We start from the raw sequence: 22,173 nt of genomic DNA on the forward strand, positions 1-22,173 counted from the left end.
ACCAGAAACTGCCATAAAAATGGTGTCACTAGTTTACATCCTCCTAGTCAGGACCTAGGCTTTTAGGAAACTTTCTATCAGAAGTCTCTCCACAGTCCCCAAAACAAAACAAAACAAAACAGAACAAAACAAAACAAACAAAAGCAAAAAATCCTTCAAAAATCCCCAAACTGGAACAATAAATCAAGCTTGCACTGAAAACAAAAGAATAAATGCTGTCATTCCGTATATATAGTCATCACAAAAATAGTAACTGCAAGGAGGAGAAATTATTCTAATTGAAATATAAAAAAATGCTTGAGAGTATGATTTAATTCCAAATAGATTCAAACTTAAATAATGACAGATAAAGAACATCTTATCCCAGCAAAACCATTCTTTGTGTGAAATTAGTAATTTGATGGTAAGAGAAGTAAAATTAGTCTTTTTTTTCTTTGATCATATCAAAAGAGACAACTATTTAAAGTTCATGATACTTTCTTCTGACATTTTTATGTAGGAGAGATGGGAGCTTACAGTTTTATACTTACCTATTGCTCTCATCAGTGCTAAGAAGGATTTTACAGTCTTAACAGGGCATGTGTTCTTGCCTGAATCTTCCCTAAAGTTCTACTTTTTTTTTTTTTCTTCTTTCTGTGGAACCTTCTTGGTTTTAGAGACTTTGTAATTCAAAATAAGATATTATCACAAGAGAATGAAAAAAGCAAGATATAATTAAACATAAATATACAATAAAGAATAATAAAGCAAGATATCCTCATGAGGGGAAGCAGAGGAGCATGCACTGATCTCTTCTCTGTGGTGACCAGTGACAGGACCCCAGGGAATGGCCTGAAGTTGTGTTGGGGATGTTTAGCTTGGATATTAGAAAAAGGTTCTTCACCCAGAGGGAGGCTGGGCACTGGAACAGCTTCCCCAGGGAAGTGGTCACAGCATGTCTGAGTTCAAGAAGCATTTGGACAATGCTCTCAGGTATATGGTGTGACTCTTGGTCCTGCGCAGGGCCAGCAGCTGGACTTTGATGATCCTAGTGCTTCCCTTCCAACTCAGCACATTCTGTGATTCTATGATTATCAGTGTCCATGAAAATTATTTACATGATTTAATGAAATACCAGTTTAGTTTAAATCAAATTTCAGATTTAGATTTTTGTGTAGAACCACTGGAAAATTCTTTCCACGTCACCCGCAGGAGAGATAGCAAAAGTAGTAACAGAAAGGTTCATAAAATAATGAGGCTTTGCAGGGTTCACTAATTTAGGAGCAACACAAATACTTGACTCTCACATTAACTTGGAGAACATCAAATTTTCTTACAGACAGTCTCTTAGTTACTGGCTGTAAGAGCACTACATGTTTAATTTCTATAAAGAACTCCTAAAAATTCCTTAATATTGGACAAGGTAAAGCTGCTGTTTATTCTGTAACATGTAGCCGGTGTCCTGGGTGAATAAAATGGAAACAAACATACCAGGAAGATATACAAAATTTTGGATTTCTCTGCTAAAACTTACTCATCTAGGAAAGGAGTGACAGGGAAATCCTGGTAGATGAAAGTTCTTCCTTAACACAGAAAAGAAGCAAAATACTTCAAAAGTGCAGTCTAAGGAAGAGGCTGTGTTAAGCCTGTGCCCTATTACTTGTTTCCGTAACCCCACAACTAATGCAATGAGAGAGCTAGTCAACTCCTGATCAGCTGCTAATGCAAGAGAAAGCAGCCAACTTTTTGAGTAATTCACAAGCACATGTTTTTCTTAATTTCTTGGATTCATTATTGAATCTAGTTGCAGCTTCCTTCCATTAAGGTTTTCTGCTTTATGGCACCAAAATGATTTATAAGACTTACAAATTTCAAGACTAACACTTTTCAATGAGATGCTGCATGAAAGGTCAAGAGAAAGGATTTATAACCTCCATAAGCAATCAAAACCTTTAGGTCAGGCTGACCCTTCCCATGTGAATCAGTTGCAGAGCAAGTAAATACAGACATCAGAAAGGAAGTTTAAGGAAAAACATATTCCTTTTTCTGTCTTTTATCTTCTCTCATCCTCTTGAAGTACAGACATAAAATGTGAGATTTTAAAATTACACCTGGTAATAGCTTACTGCCTCTAAGGTAAGTACTTAGTGTTTGAATGTCATTGAACATACATAGAGTTAGATCAGCAGAACTCCTTACACTCTTTCATCAAGACAATAAAAAAACCCCAAACCAACAAAAAACCACACTCTAACAAATTTGTCAAGATCTGTAATTCAGGTATACAAGCACCATTAAAATCATTATATTTAGAAATACTTTCCTTGGCATGCTTAAAGGTACTTACAGTAGCTAGCTAGGAAATCTGAAGAAACACACAGGACTATCAAAGATGAAGTGCACATTCTAGAATATTTTATAATGAAGTAAACTATGCCATAAGCTACTGACTGAATCTCTCCCACAAAGTATGAAAAAGCTTACTAGGAAACTGTTTGGGTTTTTTGTAAACTTGCTCTTACTTTGCTTTGAATCCAGAAGAGTGTACTAACAATACTGTAATCCTTGTTTAAATACCCTGTAAAGTATAACCAAAATATTATACAGACTGAGTTCTTCACATAGCATTCCAAAATGCTATCCAGGAAACAGAAAATTCTGATTTTTCTATATTCATTAATTATTTTTGTAAAACTGCACAGGACTGCACACCATTTTCTGCTTCATTTTCTACTTCAACCTATCTCTAAACCCTTGTAATCGTGAGCAATACCTTATAGAGACTACAGAACACTGTATTAGCGAGACAATAAATGCATCACTTCCTAGTGATGTCTCAACTAGCATGCTGCAACATTCTACAGCCACATGAAAACCCCAAACATGGTGCTTATACAATGTTTTCCTGAGCTATATAAATTCATATGAAAGCACTGTTCTGCTTCATCACATCTCACTGGAGAACACACAAAAGGACAGAAATACTGTAGTACTTTGTGACATAACTGGGATTTGCAAAAGTCAGAGTATTTTATCCAGACAAAGTGGCTGTTCCAACCAGGAAAGTTAATGCAAAGCTGAAAGTAGGAGGTCACAAAAGCCGTATTTCATATAGAAGCGATGGAAGTCTAGAATAGTATAGAATAATATAGAAGTATAGAATAGTATAAATGAAAACAGCAACAGAAAAGTAATGAGATAGAGCTATCCAAATATCAGGAATACAAGTACAGGACATTTGAAGACAAAAATCTGGGTGAGAAAGTGGAGAGAAAGTGTTACAGAGACTGTGTTGTTAATAGCAAAGGTCGACATTTTTATTGGCACTATTTTAAAAACTGATTATGGAAAGAGACAGGGTGATGAAGCTAGGAAGTTGAAGACAAAGAGAGAAAGATTAGGAATAAAGCTGAAAAGGGATTCAGTTCAATTGAAAATGAGTCTTCTAGACATACTTATTCTTTATTTCCATTTATTAGTTTCAAGTTCATGTCATAAAAATCAGGCAGATAATTTCCTATTATTTCAGCTTTTGAATTGCTTTCAGTTGGTTTATTGTCTTGAAGTCTGTTTTTACCTTATGATGTAATTTTCTAATCCAAACTTTTATGAGTGAGAAAGAAATACATGAACTTAGCAGGAGTGCCAAAGGAAAAAGCCAAAAAGCCTTTACTATGTAAAATGTTTCTTGTCTGATGTGTGATATATTCAAACACCTTTTCCCTCACACAATACCTCATGCTCAGGGAAGTCTTTCCAGAAATGACCGCAAAATATAACTTGATTTTGAACAAAGTTTAGCATAAGCACACTTTGACTTCTACTTCCTCATGTATCAAGAAAGGTGATTGCATTACATTCTTGTACCCACTTCTCAACCTGTCAGTTTATTGCCTCTGCCAGACACATTCCTTTGGTCTGTGTGCCACTTCCCATAATAAGGAGTCTTTTTTCAAACAGTAAGAACACATTAAACTTCAGAAACATGAGTTTTAATAACATGAGAAATTTGACTAAAAACAAGAAGTATGTTAATCTAACACATTCTTACCTATGCAGCTGTAAATATTCTCTGGGTCTGTTTAAAAGGTGAAGGAATCTGTCAACAACCTTGTTTTTCCCAACACCCTGCAGTAAACAAATATAATATTAAGACATAATACAGATGTACATGTTTTAGAGTTATAAAGACAGAAAAGGTAACTTGCCAAAATGGTTAGAATGCTCACCATATTCCTTCATAGTACATACAACTTCAATCTATTTCAGAAAATTCTGAACACATTTATTTTATTATATATATGTATATTTATATATATACACACAAAATCTGTCTTACTATAATAACCAGAAATAGGATTGTGTCCCTAGAGTTATGTCACACATACTGTGCATTATTTAACTAACACAAGTTTTTCCACTCATTTTATTTCACAAAGGTATTGCAATGTCAATGCTAGAAGTTGTATTGCACTTAATAGGCAAAGTTAATTCCTGGTGGTCATAGGAAACATCCTGTAACTGTCCCATAGAATTTGGCCACAGCTTTGGTAATAGTTGCTGACCCCATTACACTGGAGTTACAAAAAGAGACCCAGATGGAATCAGAATTCAGTTGGAGATAAAACGGATCTATAACTCTATTGAAGGATGTCTGCATTAGCAAGCTGTGAAAAATTATGACAGTGAATTAGGTGTTACCAACACCCTGGCGCACTGTATAAAAGCATTTTAGGAACTGGTATTTCAGTCCAGGTCTAACCTGGTCCCAGGGAAGGAATTATCAAAGAGCATGAATTAAGTCGGCTGCTGGGGAATACCACCCATTTCACTCTCATTCTAAGACAGATGAGCATGTACCAAACTGTAGTAAGGAGATTCCCTTCAAAAGTACATTCTAGATCTGGTCTGAAATGCTAATGTAGATGCAGATCAAGATGACAGCTCACGTGCAGAATTTCTTATCCCCCCTGCAAGGAGGTGTCTGCAGACTTGGAAGCTCAGAATGCCAGTGAGAGTGCTACACGTTGCAAAGAAAAAGGAAACAGCAGAATGAAAAGCTCAATTACAGACCAGCCGAAAGCTGTTTGACAGGAAACTATCCCTCTGCTGATAGTCTCACTCTGACTGCATGAATGTATCTAGTAGTCCACATCAGTGTACAGAAGATAAATATAACCCAAAGAAAGATTTAAGAGATTAGATTAAACCAATTTGAGTTTCACTAATCTGTTTCACTTGGCATTGAAACAGAATAGGAGCCTTCAGAGCTGCAAGTTATGACATTTATGACTGTAAGTTCTAGCTGAGTGATGGTAACTGCCAGCTGCAGAATTGCAAACTGTTTAAGCTTCTTAAAATGGGACCACAGTCTGTCTACATTTGTAAGAATGGAGAATCACGTACATATGTATAATGAAATCACAGAATGAGAGTTCTCACTATGAGAGCAGGGGAAAAAATACTGCAGAGAAGACAAAAATAGAACTACCTACATTCTATCTACTGCAGACTTGACTCCCACACAGAAGAGCCAACTCTGTTAGTGCTCTGCCACACGCCTCCTCACAAATCTTCTTCCATCTGATTCTTCAGAAGAATCTATAGCTTTATATAGGTGTAGTAGGAAGCTGCATCACACTTAACACCTTTCATCAGTAGTTTTTGAAAACTGCCACCTGAAACAGCTCACCACTGCTGTGGAAGGGGATGAAATTGTGCTCACAGGTTCTTGCAGGATCTTATAGGACATACCCATCTGGGAGGAAATATGCAAGTTCAGAAATTTTATCAGTGACATTAAAAGTAACCAGACACAGGCTAAGAATTCCCTAGTGGTGCACACAAACAGTTTTATTCACATATGTTTCCTGCTACTTGCAGTCAGATCATAAATGGGTGAATAAACAGGCATATTTCTAATGTCAAGCACAAAACACCCATGCTGAAAGCAGCTTCCTCTCCTAAGAGAGCTAAAGAGAGCTGGACAGATGTCTGCACATAGTTTCTGTACTGATCCCAAGAAGATTGCCTATCTTGTTTCAGTGCAGAGTGGGACTCCAGCCAACTGTGGCAAGTACAAAGATGATGAAATGGATCAACATACTGAATCAATGTAAAACTTACTTAATATTAAACTAAGTGGTTACTGTAATTAAAAAAAAAAAAAAGGCTTTCATTTGCATTAACTGAAAGTGGTTTACTTTAACTGATACATACTAATTAACTGTATGTGGCTTTTATGTTTATGATAGATTCTTTGAATTATGCCTGAAAAAAATATTTTCCCAACTACAAAATAATACTGTTAGTGTTTTTCTTCTTCTCCCATTCCAACAGAAAGAGGATCAAACAACTGGTTTTGCATATTTGTTCTTATCATCACAAAGTGTATTGAGGAGAGCACCTCACTTCTGAGAATCCTCAGAGGACACATGCATGGTGGAGGACCACTGCGGAGGAAGGGAAAGAGCACAGTTACCAAAGCAACCCATTGAAGTCAGTGGGAGTTGTGCCATGACCACATCTCACCCTTTCTTCATTTTAATCTGTGCATCTCACCACACTCTCCTCATAGCTCCTTTTATTTAAGTATACTTCAATTTCAGAACACCATGCATTTTTTAAAAGGTGCATGCACTATTTAAAAGCCAAAAGGCATTCCCACCAGGTTTTAGCTATTATAAACAAGTTAACATTGCCCAACTTCTAGACTGAACTGCTTCAGAGGGTACATTGTGTGCCTTCACAGAGGCTGTGGTGTACCACATAAAATCTCTGGTTGGCAAAAGTAGCTGGAGCAAAGTTCACATCAAAGCTTTTTGATTCCATCCCTCTACATTCCTACTTCATGACAAGTTACCACTCCTCTTGGTCTCAGCTACTCCACTGAGAAGTAACAATATAATACAAAGGAATAGACAAAGATATTGAAAAGGCTCTTTAGCACCATTAAGAAACTGCAAAAAACAAGAGCTTAGATGAGTTTGTTGCTTAAATACTATGTATTAGTGTAAGGCCAAAAAGAGCAGGTTTGTTCCAAATTCACCTGACTTCCATGGGATAAAGAATATGTGTAGTTGTCTTCTTCAGGTGAACAAAACATGGAAAATGCTAATACATTTTGGAAAAAAACAACAAGCCAAACCAACTCTAGTCACAGCCACTTAAGAAATTACAAAAATGGCAACAAAGTCACCCTCCTTTTCCCTGACTATCAAAGATCAAGCTGGATCTTCTGGACACCCATACATGAACATACTAAAAGACTAAACTGAACTTGGATTGGATTCAGAACATAATCTCATATAATTTTGCAATTATTGCAGCCTAAGGTAACATTCAGAGGACAAGCCAGTTTGCCATTAATACTTTCTGTGTGCTATTTATATACACACTATTGCAGTTACTTAATTTAACAGAAATATAAACATATGCTAATTAGAGAGAAAAGAACATCTGTGTTGGTGTTTCAGCTGAACAGAATAAAAATACTTCAGAAAGTAAATATTAGACATTTTTTACTCCATCAGACATATGGGACAACTGAAATAGAAAAACGGGAAGTAAATATCTGCACTAATGAATAACAAACAAGAAATTATGCAATTAGAAGGCAAAATAATCCCTTAGTTAAAAATCCTTCTGACACTGTAACACTTGCTACCAAGGATAAAATGGCTTAATTTCCTAGCAGAAGCTGCAGTTTCAAATAAAACAAGATTGTTATAAGTCCCAGGAGGAAGTTTGCAATTCAGGATGCAGACCTGACAGTAGTGGGACAAATTTATCCTCTGCACAGCCCAAATTAAGAAAATAAAGTCCAAAGGAACTGGACATAAGCTTTTGAAATTAACAGCCTGCCTCTCAGCAAAAAAAACCAAACCAAACCAAAAAAAACATCCCCAAACAAACAACTCATTTTTATTTTCTTCTAAATGATTTGTAGGTCATACTAAAGCATATTGCGTTCTTCAGTACTGCCCTTCAGCTGAAACACTGCAATCACACCTTCCTCATATCAGAGCACCTGTTTCATTATAAAAGAATGAAACAAATTTTGAAACTGTTAAAAAAGTAGTTTATCACTTTTTCACCTTAAGAAGTTTCATTTTATAATTAATTTTAAAATTGTATTATTAGAGAATGAAAGACAAATTTGAGTTAACAATTTTAGTACACAGAATCCTCATGTCAAGAGTTCTCTGTTTCTAATGTCATATAAAGTACTGTATTAGCATTATCACAGAAACTTCTCACTGAAATAGGAAAATAAAGATAACAAAAACCACCTTTGATAACATGCCATTTCTAACACTGGGTCTGGCACCAAACACCTTTCATGGCCACACCTTGTATGTTTCTGTCAACAAAGACATTTGCAATGCATGTATTTTGGCTGAGGCTGTGATTTTTATACCAGAGGATGTATCTCCATCTGGTTTTATAAAAAAATGTACTACTATCAGCAAAGTGACTCGTAGTACCTACGCAGAATTTTTTCATACACTCCAGGTGTTGAGAAGCCCGACTTGGAACAAATGTGAACAATGCATTTTAATAACTGCAGAGGTGTGCCAACAGCAGACTCTAGACAATGCTACCAGAGGACCACTACAATTGACCCTATCATGGCTACCTTCCTTGAATGTTAGCATCAAAATTAAATAATTATCCAAAAGCAGAGGTGACTTGAACTCTTGCCCCAGCTGCAATCTACATATTTATCAATTAAAAAAATAAGCATTCTGTGGTTTAGTATCTCATTTTTTATTACAAGTTTATCTTCTGAGGCACACAAAAATTATAGTGACAGCAAAAGAAGAAAATCTCACCGTAAGAATCAACTTAATTCCCTGATAGGAATCATGAATGGAACGCTTTGGATACATCTCTGACTGTAGCTCTAGATAAGCTTGTAGAGTTCTCTTTTTTGACTTTAAGTATAACCAGAGCCCTTCAACCCTGTCAGGCTAAATACAATCATTGCATTTCCAGTGAGGTAAGAGAACTGTGGTCCAATGGAGAGGAGCACATGAAAAGTTGATGATGAAAAGAAACTATGAGAAGAAATATCCAAAAGCAAAATCAATTCATTGTTTATTTTTTAATTCTGTTTCTTTAGTTCAATGTGTAAAGGCAGAAAGCAATACTGTAAACAGAGACACATTTAAAAAGCATGTCTATTCTCGTATGTGTACACACTGACTGTACTAAGTCAAAGAAGTATTTTCCGAGTTTTCCACAACTGTCATACCTAATTCCCTAGACAAGAAATATCATAGTGTTTGGGCCAGTTTAGCACATTTGGAGCTCAGTTTCTTCATGTTCAAAATAATAATAAAAAATTGGTTTAGGATAGTACATTCTTGACTTGCAGAGGAAACTGTCTATTTTTAAACAAGTTTAAAGCAGGAAAACAAGACTTATTTCTAGAAAAGTTGAAATGTCAAGCATTTGCTATTTCAAGTTTTTCAATGACTGATATTATTACACTCTTGGTTTGTACTTAATTCAATTTCACAATGAGTTAGGAATAAAAATATTATATTAGAAGAAGAGATCTAATCAAGCATGTAATTTTAAATATCTTTAAGAAAGACTCAGTCATTTGTCCTACTAAATTCTTCAAGAATAAAATAAATTCCTAGTGTGAGCCCCAGAATTCATGTAAGTTGATCTCCCAGCTTCAGAAAGGCAGCAGAAAGGATGAAATTACATTCTTCTGTCAGGGAAATATATTAGCAGATGTACCAGAATGCCATTACATTTCTAAGTTCTTTTAATCGCAGAATGGCTGGGGTTGGAAGGGATCTCTGGAGATCATCTAGTCCAAGTGCCCTGCTAAACCTACAGCAGGTTGCACAGGACTGCACTCAGGAGGGTTTTGAGAATCTCCAGGGAAGGAAACTTCATGGCCTCTCTGGGCAGCAAGTTCCAATGCTCTTTCACTTTCACAGTAAAGAAGTTTTCCCCCATATTCAGATGAAACTTCCTGTGTTTCAGTTTGTGCCCATTGTCCTCATCCAGTTGCTGAGCACCACTGAAATGAATTGGGCCCCAATGTCTTGACATCCACCCCTAATGTATTTATCATTTTAATGATAATGGTGTTACATTGACAAGATCCCCTTTTCCAAGCTAAACGGGGCCTGCTTCCTCAACTTTTCCTTGTAAGAGAGATGCTCCAGTCCACTCATCACCTTTGTAGGCTGGACACAGTACTCATAATTCACTTCCTTCTGGTAGTCTACTTACTGTGGGTTCATATCAAAACTTTTAACAAGTGCTGCCAGATTTCTTTCAGATTATTTAAAATATCTAGCAACTTCATAGAATTCTTCATTCTACCTCCGAACAGCTCACTCAATAAATCACAGCAACAGAGTGATGCCAAAAAAAATAACTTCCATTTTGCTTAGCATGCTGTTGGGTGTTTTAGAACTTAAAGGCAATAAATTTGGAAGTGAGAGGGTTGTGAGCCTTCTCTATCCAGAAAGCCACAGATCCTATGTAACTATAAATACTATGTTTGGTATCTTCAAAGACAGCTGATGGTCGCCAAGACCTAGCCTATGACTAATAAAGGTGAAAGCTCCCAACACATCTCTTTACATACCTCCAAATACAACAATTCAGGAAATATTATATTTAACATTTAAAATTGTGAGACAAAATTAAATAATTTCAGCCAGTGCTATTTTCCAGGGTTTTTCACATAAACAAATTCTATTTATTAACATAGTTTCTCTTGCATTTGCCAAAGAAAATCCAAGGAGACAGTAAAAGACAGCAAATCCATGAACTGCATATTGTCAATCAGGAAAAATATCGCAAAAACACAGCCTAAAAATTTTCCTAGGTCGTAGGAATCACTACTCCAGTCTGTCTCATGAAGCTCAAAAGCCACTGCAAGATATGTATTTACTGAGTGCGTAAACAGTCACTGCAACATTTAAATTAGCTGGGGGCTCTTGTGGTTCTTTGCCTGCTGGTGTGAGAGTAATACACAGCTCCTTACTCTTAGCCAAAGAAGATGCTTTGAAGGTGCTTTGAAAAACTGTAGATGGCCATAGATGGTCTCATTCACACCAAGACTACAGGCTCACTCAGGAAACCATATCAGAACCCATATTTAAGGCACTGGCATGTCCTTTACTTGGAAGCTATTTCACAGCTGAAAATTCTTATCTATCCACTGAACTCAAAGAAACCTATTAGTTTGTATATGAAATGGAAACACATTCCAGTTAACATCCAAAGTAAATCATTAACCACTGTAAACAAATATTTATATTTCATGTAAAACATTTATGCTGTGAAATCCTGGGCCATATAAGCCCCAGGGAACAAACATGAATGAAGTGCTGTAAAGTCATTTACTTCAGAAACCGAGCACTTCTAAAAATATCTGTTGGCATCTAACATTTATCTTTAAACTCTCCCCAGTTTCATTAAGAAAGCCAATCCCTAACATCCACCACTAATCGTCACAGTCTGTCTTGAAAACAATCTTGGTAAAAGGGTTCTCATCAGTCAGCTCTTAGATTTATGGAAGAAACCACATTTACAGACTTTGCAAAGACAGAGGCCTTAAGCTAACAGGAATTTTGTGTGTGTTCATGTGTTGTGCAAACAAAAGAGGCAAAGGTGGAAAACCACATTTAGTCAACCAACTAAAACCAAATCCAGACTCCAAGAGAAAGACTACAGGTCAAGCCTTGCACGTTAAGTTACAGTTGAATGGAGATACTTACACAGTCATCCTTCTGAAAGAACAAATTATGTCCTAAGGTAAATGCCAACTCAATTAAATAACTAGGAAATGACACAAGCATTCAAAGGGATGTTAGCCCTATGTTTTGAAATACCTAGGTTCAGAGAATTTGAATTTTCAGTTATTACACTGAATTTCTGTGATTCACTCATTCACTAACAAGAAGTTTAACAGAAAGGAACTCAAAACAGTACTTTGTATCTCCTCAAAATTATTATCTATTTCTTCCAAATGAGAACCACAGGCACACACTGATGTGATATCAAGGAATCAAAAAATCCAAGCTTCTCATACAGATTGAGCTGATAAAAGTAAATGAACAACAAAAAAAAAAGAATCCATTTTTAAAATAATTTTCTTTACAAAAAATGGATAAAAAGTCTAGTATTTTCAATAGGTATCTCCACATACTGCATGAAAGTGCAATTGATGTAATATGGTTTCTTTTAAAGTACTTGAACATGATTCATCACAAGCTGCACAAATTTACAGTAAAATATTTAAGGAATTATCCAAAGAATTTCTAAATGGTTAGTGATCATTCCTGAGAAATGAAGAATGATTGCTGTGGTTCTGAAAGACTGCAGAATGGCAAATACAGTACTTCAAGCTTAAAAACAGTATTTTGAAAGGAAAAAGCATGTTGGTCTTAGTCACGCATAAAAACTGTGGAGAAAATTTGTAAAGAGTAAACCTGGAAGTACTCAAAATTATGTTAGCATTTAAAAAAACCCAACAGTATTGCTGATTTGCTAAAGAGAAAGCTCAGCAAATCAACTAATTTTCCAACCTAATGGTACAGCTGAGCTGATGTCTGGAATCAAAGCAATATGTTCCAATACTTCAATCCAGTCAAATCTTTTACTGCTGTCTTCAATTAGAGACTCAAAAGATGGGAAAAAATATGACATGCATTAAATTACTAGAGAAGAGAATACAACTGCTGGAAAAATATCTTATGTCCTAATAATTGTACTTGCACAGTCTTCAAAACTTTCTGCCAAATGAGGCACGTGTCAGACCACCACTGGTCTACACAAGCTCTTTCCCCATGCCTAGGGTTTTACTTGTTGGTATTGAAGGTCAGCTCTGAAATAGTTTTCCTGCCTTGCTGGAGTTCCTTTTGTCCCCCATGCCTTGGGAGCTGCATTTACACTCAAGCCCTTTCCTTGGTTCCTTCCCAACCTGCACTGTGGCAATGCTCTGCTTGGCCCTGTATCTTGCTGATCCCAGCCTGGACCTACTGACTGGAGTTCCCAGCTTGATTTCAGACTTGTCTCATTCACCATGGACCTGTCTGGCAGCCACTGAGCACTTGGGTGACCACGGCTGCTGTCCCCAGACCTGCTACTCTTGCTTTGGCACCAAAGGACTGCAAAAGCTGTCATTATGGACTCTGTCCCTGCCTCCATTTTCCTGTGGCTCAGCCTGCTCCTGCTATTCCTTCACTGCAGGTGCTGCAAGCAATCTGTACTACATAACATTTTCAACACCAGCTTGGAAGCAGGCATAGACAGCACTGCTTATGAAATAGAATAAATAGATCTTGTTTCATTTATGAAATAGATCAATTTTTATTTATGAAGAGATTAAACCTTTGGGAGAAGCTGGCATTATCCATCAAAAGTCTACAGAGGTTTCAAATGCACCATCTTTGTAAATTCAAGTTGATAACAAGGATGCTAAACAGATGGGACTATTCAATATACACACATTAATAATAATTAGCATTTTATATTCATTGCCCTGTTGGTTAGATCATTAGTGCTTTGTGTTAGACCATTTTTTAAAGACTATTGCAAACAAAAAGAGAAACATCTGCTAAAAAATTATTGTATTCTATCTAAGGGACAGCTAAACTAAAGGGAGATTATTGGTGAGGTTGGTATTTCCCCCAAAAAGTCAAGTATTGATCAGCAAAGATACTAGTCAAAGAACTATACAAATCTGTCACTCTTAGAGAAAACTAATATTTAGCTATCAATAAGACTTAGGTAATACTGAAGTGTATACCTCTTACCTACCACTAGAGTTTTAAAGGAGTGGTCTGATACATAGTCAAGAAGGATAACCAACACCATTACTGAAGATTTTAATGATAATGCTGTTACATATAGCTATTACTATGTCAGGAGAGGTTTAGATTTGATATCAGAAAAAGGTTTTTCACCCAGAGAGGGTGTTTGGGCACTGGAACAGGCTCCCCAGGGAAGTGGTCAGGCCTGACAGAGTTCAAGAAGCATTTGGTCAACACTCTCAGGCACAGCAAGTGACTCCTGAGGATGTCCTTTGCAGGACCAGGAGTTGCACTTTGATAATCCTTATGGGTCCCTTCCAACTCAGACTATTCCATGATTAATGACTTGACTTTTTATTCAGACAGTCATATAAAACACATATATGGCATTTACATTTTCCACAAATGTGTGCCCATAAAATACTTGGACACTGTCAAATAAGGAATTGAAAAACAGGCCAAATACCTCACTAGTAGAAATGAATGCAATTAAAAAGAAGTAAAACAGATTTAATTTCATTATTAAACAATGAGTTTGTTCCATGCATTGCAAGAAATATTTAACTCACCTGGTTGCCAACTAACAGAAGATGTTCTCCCAGCAGAAAATCCTTGAGCATATCTTCCATTACCATCATATGCTATAGAAACAAAACCACAATTTTCATTTGATTTTATGCTCTCAAGTTTATGCATTCACTAATGACAGTGGCACAACAGGAACCTAGCTTCAAGGATTTGGGGCCAAATATTTTTGAACTTTATACTTACAGCTACTTATTTCATAGCAAGAGCTTCTCAGCCAATAATAGCAGAGGCAATATATCCAGTGACTAGAACAATTAAGCACTTACATCCTCTGCTCAAATGCATTGTGGGCACCTGATTTCCCTAAATACTTGTAATTGTCTGTAATCATTCCTTGCATATTTCCTTTTAGTTTAGCTGAATGCCTGTCACCCAGAGTGTAAGAACTTTCTTTCAGTTTGTGCCAATTTTCCAGCAATATCCTAGTAGAACATTACAAAAATAAAAGGCATAATTTAGTTATACACATATATTTTATTAAACATTAAACACCAGGTTTAACTTAATAACAAATATACTTTTTATGTTCTAATGAAACTTTATTTTCAAAGAAAATAAAGATAGGAAAATGCATGCTTGAGTCTGAAAGTGTTTATATGTGCTTTACAGTCTATGTCTAACTATTCAACTTTTATTAATTATTAGTTCATATGTGCCTAATTGAAGCCAAAATGCTGGAAGTGTATTTTTACATATATCCAGTATCCAATATCATAAAAGGTAACACACACTGTACATCATTTAATCTTAATCTCGTTTCTCACAAATGATTTGTTTAAAAGGACAGAAAGGGTTTCAAGATAATGTGGCAATGCAGACTACTTTACTTGCAATAAAGTCATGTATATTTCTCCACTGTATCTAGTAAAAATAGGTCATCTGTAAGTAGGTCAGTCAGCCTACTTAGAGAAATGAATGATTGTCTTTAAATAAACACAGTATCATCTCATCTCTAGTACTTGATTAAAACAAAAATTAAAAATCAGCAGCTTGCTTATAATTTCTGAGCATAGAAACCCTCAGTTTCTGTGTGAAGGATATTTTAAATTTCCAAATCTCTCTAGAACACAGGCTGGGGGTGGGGAAAGAAACTCTTGTAAACACAGCTTAATACCATGAAATCCTAACCAGGCATTTCAAAAGACTACTGAATACTCAATACACAATTTAAGGAGAGAACTTCAAGGCAAATTATTTTATTTTTTGGCATGTGTATAGACTAGAAACTTGTAACTGAGGAGAATGAATTTGACCAGATACAGGAGAAATTCTAGGAAGACAGTTTACCACACACACTGATTACATTTTTAAATTTTATTGCTAAGGCACAAATACAACCTTTTGATGTCTTTTTTATCCTAAATTGAACAAATATGAGTATGGTTCCCCTGCAAAGCACCTTACCCACAAGAAATACTATGTATTGATACTTCTTCTTTGGTTGGTTCTTTTTTTTGCACCAGGACTTAAATTAGCATTGTATTATGATGCATGGAGACATTTAATATTAGCTATTTACGCAAAGAACTTGTAAATAGACACATCTATCACCTTTATTTATCCATGCTCCCCAATGCCTTGTCTGAAAATGGCATTTGGCATATTACATAAAAAAATTACTCACATCCCTATGCCACCTGTTGTGGACCAACAACAATGTTCCATGGCAATATTAGATTTCACTGTAATGTGAATTGTTTCAAGACCAAACATACAAAGGCAAAAATCTATATGTTTCATTATACTGTGCAGCACTGCAAAAGGCTGAGGACATATCTTTTTCTCTGTTTTCAGTTTATATCTGTACCTTTCAGGTAATGAAGCACTGCACTAAACTCAAATCAAATTTGTTTTCCAGCAGGTTTTATTAAATGATCATTACAGCACTTGAATGACCAAGCTACAAAGTAGCAATACAGAAAAGAAGAGTAGAATTCATTTAGAAATTGGAACACCTATCCTGACTGGTATTTGGTTGCTGCTTCCTGAATAAAATCTGCTTTGTCTACGGTTTTTCTGAAGTTATAAGCAAGAAGGTGGAAAAAGCAATGCAGGTGTTAAGCGCTAGAACAATTCAGGATTTCATTTCCAACAGACACAAATTATATGCTTTATCAAAACTGCAACACAGAACAAAATCTCACATGAAGTATAAGTAGGGAAGATGAAGTCTGTCATCTGTTCCCCTTGCATGGCTTGTCATTACCTTTAAATGGTGATACCCATGTAGCATAGTCTTTCTGGGGCAAAATTTTAAGTGAGGTATGAAAAAATACTCGGAAAAAGAAAGTACGGAAACCCACACCAGGCCCCTAAAAGTGAAGTATTTCACAAGATCATGCTATCAGTGTCGCTTTCCAGTAGCAAAATATTCTAAAGGTAACCAAGAGAGTAAATCTCTTCCTAAGGATACCTTTGTCTGACAGTTTGGAGGCTTCCACGCTAGGTAGAGAAGAAAGCTGCTCTACAAAACGGGTGCTGGAGGAAGAGAAACCAAAAAACCCAAAGACACAAAGCCCATCCTTTTCCTTTTATTCACTAACCACTATTTACTATTACTACTACAAACTAATTGACACTTATGTCGAATTAATAAGCTAAACTATCTAAAAGAAATAATTAATAACTCTAATAACTAATTTACTAAGTACTATTCACCCTGGCTTTCAAACATGCAATATTAATTCTAAAGAAGTGTATTGGGTCTGGCTGAGATGGAGCTGGTTCACAGTCTGGGCATGGAGGGTTATAGTGAATGGGGGGATATCAGTCACTAGTGTGGTACCGCAGGGCTTCAACTTAAGTCCTGTGCTCCACAACTGTCAGGATTTTGACAGGACCACAGGGAGATGTCTTAAAGCATGATTTATTATTCTTCTTCTACAGCTCATGAAGTTGTGAGAACGTCTTTACCATGTTCACCAGATGTTCTTGGTCAGTGGTCACAACACCACAGGTTACAAGGTTTCTTAAATGTTAATTAGCCAATAAACTCCTGCCACAAAAGAATGCTTCTACTTTTATACCAGCAGTTAATTATTTTGTTTTATATGTCTTTGCCGCAGTGTGGACCTTCTTAGCCAATCATATAATGACACACAAGACAACTTGTTATACCTTAAACTCCTTATTACCTTTACAACTCCTTCTATATCTTAACTTTAAAACCTTAAAACTTTCTACACCTAATTTAATGTCTTTTATTTAAACTCACATTCTTGCTTATGATTCTAATCTGGAAGCTGTCTCCAAGGTCTTAAATCAAACCCTGTGTTCATGTCTATGCCTGAGCTTGTATACACAAGATCTCAAGAGCTTTCTGTACTTGGAATTCCCATACTCAACATCCTCATAAATGACTTGGAAGGGATACTAATGGACAGGAAGGGGTAACAAGCAAGTTTGCAGATGATACAAAACTGGGAGGAGTTGTTGACTCCCTTGAGGACAGGGAGTCCTCACAGAGAGACCTGGACAAATTAGAGAGATGGGCAATCACCACCCTTACTAAGTTTAACAAGGACAAGTGCCAGATTCTACACCTGGAATGGGGCAACCCTGGATGTACAGGCAGACTGAGGAATGAGAGGCCAGAAAGCAGAGCCTGGAAAGGGACCTGGGGGTCCTGGTCAATGGCAAGCTGAACATGAGCCAGCAGTGCCCTGGCAGACAGGAGGGCCAACCCTGTCCTGGGCACAGCATGGCCAGCTGGGCAAGGGAGGGGATTGTCCCACTCTGCTCTGAGCTGGGGAGCTTCACCTCCAGTGTTGGGGGCAGTTTTGGGCGCCACAATGTAAGAAAGGCATTAATATATAGACTGTTATAGAATGTCCAAAGGAGGGCAATGGACATGGTGAAGGGCCTTGAGGGGAAGCCGTGTGAGGAGCAGCTGAGGACACTTGGTCAGTTTAGCCTGGAGGAGACTGAAGGGAGCCCTCATTGCAGTTACAACTTCCTCATGAGGGGAACAGGAGCGGCAGGCACTGATCTCTGCTCTGTGGTGACAGTGACAGAACCTGAGGGAATGGCCTGGAGCTATATCAGGGGACTTTTAGGTTGGATATCAGGAAAAGGTTCTTGAGGATGGCTGAGCACTGAAACAGGCTTCCCAGAGAAGTGGTCACAGCACCAGCCTGAGAGAGTTCAAGAAGTGTTTGGGCAATGTTCTCTGATATATGATGTTATTCTTGGGAATGGTCCTGCACAGGGCCAGGAGTTGGACTCAATGATCTTTTCGAGCCCCTTCCAATTCAGCATATTCTATGATTCTGTGAGTTCACTTTCCCATAGCAGCCCTTGGTAGCTGGAAAGGTGTTGATCACACACCTTTGGCTGCTGCTGAGCAGGGCTGGCACAGCACCAGCACTGTCTCCCCAGCATTTCCCCCCCATCAGTAGTCTGGGGTGGGCAAGATCCTGCGACGGGACACACTTAGGCCAACTGAGCCAAAGTAACCACAGGTATATTCCATACCATATGACATCAGCTCAGATACAAAAGTTAAGAAAAGGAGTAGAAGTGGGGGCATTTGTTATTTACAATGTTTGCTTTCCCAATCAACCACCCCAAGTGCTGAGGCCCTGCTTCCAAGGAAATGGCTGAACATCACTTGCTGATGGGAAGTAGAGAATTAAATTGTTTTTTCTTTTTGACCATGCACACACAAACTTTTGCTTTGGCTTAATAAACTGCCTTATCTCAACCTATGACTTGTTTTCCAGCTTATTTTGTCTCCCCTGTCCAGCTGGGAAGGGGAAATGATAGAGTGGCTTGGTGGGCACCTGGAGTTCAGCCAAGGTCAACCCACCCCAAGGAGGTACAACTTATGCAACAGACCTGTAAAACACAATCTCGGGATGCAATCTACAATCCAGCCCCTAAGGGTGGATCAGTCCAGCAGCAGTAAACATAAATAAAATGTTCAACAAAATTGTTATAATCTCTTCACACAGGGATGAAGACATGTCTGAAATACTATGAGAAAAATTTAAGACCAAAGAAACTACTTCAAAAATATATCGTTAAAATTTAGTTAGTACATTATTTACTACATATATGAGCTTACCCATTAGTACACATTTAACAAACTTGTGACTCAGAAATCAGAGATTTGTACTTACTTGTGCATTTTCATAAAACAAAACATCTGGCACTTTCATTTTCTCAGCTGAGTTATAAATTGGCATGGTCACAGACCCTATCTTCAGAATCCCATTGTTTATTTCACCTAGTCGTTTTCCAGGAAACAAGCAAATACATTTCTTACAACATCTTCTAAGCAGACAAGCAATCAATACCCAGCATTCCCAAGCAACTATTTACGAATTTTAACAAGGCTGTGATTTGCAGTAAATTATTTCTATCTAAATAAAGAGAACACTTGGAAGAGTATCCATTTACAAAAGATTGCATTATTATGAAATTGAATTCTCTTTAAAACTGTAAAGAAGTCTATTATAATAAATTATGAAATGGTGATCTTACAGGAAAAGGACTATAAGAAACACCAGAAGTTATAACCACTGCCTTGGTTTAATTTCACACTCTCATTGTATTACTGGAACATCACCAATACTGTTAGGCTACATTTCCTCAATCCTCAAGATTTCACACTTCCATTCTTCTGTTGTCCTCCCCTCCCCAACTGTGGAGTGAGGTGCAAAGGTGAGGTAATGAGTGGCTGTGTGGGTGCTCAGCTGAGAGGGGAGAGCACACCCACCACAACAGTACAGAGCCACTGCTGATTCTCCCTTTCAGCACTGCATAGTTGAAATATCCCTCAACTACAGCTCTGAGAGAAAAAGTACGATAAAAAAATTCTTAGATCAAAAGAACCACAAATTAAGTACTTAGGAATATAACAAGTGTAAATAATAACATGCAATAAATTTTTTTTTTTCTACTAATTTCTTAACCTGAAAACTGAAAATACCCTTATTTCTAGACAGATATTTTTAGCTGTTTGCCTCTATGGCGTGAAACAGAGAAACACATAAAATTCAAGGGATGTATCCAGATTCAAAAAAAAAAAGTAAGCAGGTAGCATCACACAACTGGCAAGACTTCAAATTATTTTGTATACATAGCTTTATATATATATAAAATGTGAATAAGAGATATGATAATGCATAGATAGATGCAGCTATATATGTATATACATATGGCTGCATAGATATTTGTATATAGTTATATACATATTATACTGCATATAATAGAAACTATATATCCATTACTAATTGGTATCTACATATGTACTTCTATATACACCCACATTAATAAATTCATAAAAACAGAATCCACGTGAATTAAAACCAAAGATGTATTTACCACTGCAAAGATCTAACAGCAAAAATATAGAAATCTAATACATCACAAAACTGGGAACAAACATACAGAAGAACAAGAGCAGAGATAACACTGGTGAGGCAGAGAAAAGGAAAAACATCATGAATGGAAAACAGCAAATTGCTCACAGTATGCTGCCTGACAGAAGATATGAAAAGATATACAGCTAGCATGAAGGGGGTCATATAGGAATGAGAAAATAGAAGTGAGAAAAATTGCAGAAGCAGAAATATATGCATAGCCCTTAAGGCTACTACAAATGAGTACAAGTTGGGTAAGTCAAAGAAACAAAGACCTGCTCTATAAAGGTGACATGCAACTATGACAGCAATTTAAAGAGAATAACAAAGAAGTGTGTACCAGAATGAAAGCAAATGATAGCACAAAACTTGTAACAAGAATCTCAAAAAACAAAGGTGATTTTAACAGAGGAGAGAAAGGAGCACTTGTAAAAAAACAGACCAGAGAAATAAAAAAACAGATCAAACTAAGGCTGTAACTGTACAGAGGACTAGCTATCAGTGATGAAAAGAAATTAAAAAGCAGTATTAAAAGCCTGAGACGTGGATCTTCTAGACTGAGAAACACTTAAACATGATGGAAAACAAAATTCCATGAACAGGGAATTCAGCAGACAACACAACATACTGAGAGCAGCAACTCATTCTGATAGATCGAAGTCAGAGATACTGAAAACTGAAGCAAATTACATTTAATTTTGAGGATAACTAATACACCTTTATGATCCAGCACTCTGAATAACATTCATGCAGAGCAGGAAAAGAAATAGCAGAAGCTTACATGTGTAATCCTTTCCGTCTAGTTTCTCTGTATCAACTGGACTTGATTCAATACCAGAATCCTGCAGATTTTTATGTAAAGCTGATCTGGCGAGGTTTGGTAAAAATCTAAAAGAAGGAGAATAATAGGGAGGTTGTATTTTAAGGGTTTTTCTTTTTAAAGTTTCCAGTATTTTCTGTAATCTAAAAATCTAAACCTAATGTAATCTGTAAACTAAAATTTAAAATGAAGATTTACTTGAACCTCCAAACCGTGAATGCCTATTCCTTTCAAAAAAAGTCTTCTACATTTCACCTTTTCCCAAGGAGAGGAATTGAGCTTCTTTCTTAGACAATAAACTACACTTGTGGCGGTATACTCTTTTTAAAAAGCTTCACTGTCATCAAATATTGCAATAGTGTTGTAATATAAGGTGGTTTAGAACTGGAGGCATGTGATGTCCTCATTCTATTGCAAGTTAGAGCCACAACAGAAACAATCGGTTTTTGGAAATACCTTTTTCTCATTACTCAATTCACTTGGATCTTATGTTCCAGAGAGAAAGAGTAAGCACTGAGGTGTCTAGAAATAGATCCTTTCAGTTTTCCAAACCTTTTGATAACAACTTGCTTTCTTTCGAAGATCCCCCAAAAAATCCCCAAACCACAAAAGTCCAAACAAACCAAAA

The 22,173-nt window shown here is 36.8% G+C and overlaps 1 protein-coding gene across 1 annotated transcript in view; it reads right to left on the reverse strand.

Moving 5' to 3' along the window:
• Positions 1-22,173, reverse strand: part of VWA8 (von Willebrand factor A domain containing 8) — a 179,516-nt gene that overhangs the window by 91,026 nt on the left and 66,317 nt on the right. The window contains exons 18-21 of the mRNA XM_014250977.2: positions 21,507-21,613; positions 19,481-19,587; positions 14,342-14,413; positions 4,031-4,107 (exon numbers count right to left, since the gene is read on the reverse strand). Of these exons, the coding sequence (XP_014106452.2) occupies positions 4,031-4,107; positions 14,342-14,413; positions 19,481-19,587; positions 21,507-21,613 (363 nt within the window). The remainder of the gene's footprint in view (positions 1-4,030; positions 4,108-14,341; positions 14,414-19,480; positions 19,588-21,506; positions 21,614-22,173) is intronic.

Source organism: Pseudopodoces humilis, chromosome 2 (assembly GCF_049639895.1).
Source record: "Pseudopodoces humilis isolate 2021_Gansu_Grassland_sample_001 chromosome 2, ASM4963989v1, whole genome shotgun sequence".
Classification (NCBI taxonomy): Eukaryota; Metazoa; Chordata; class Aves; order Passeriformes; family Paridae; genus Pseudopodoces; species Pseudopodoces humilis.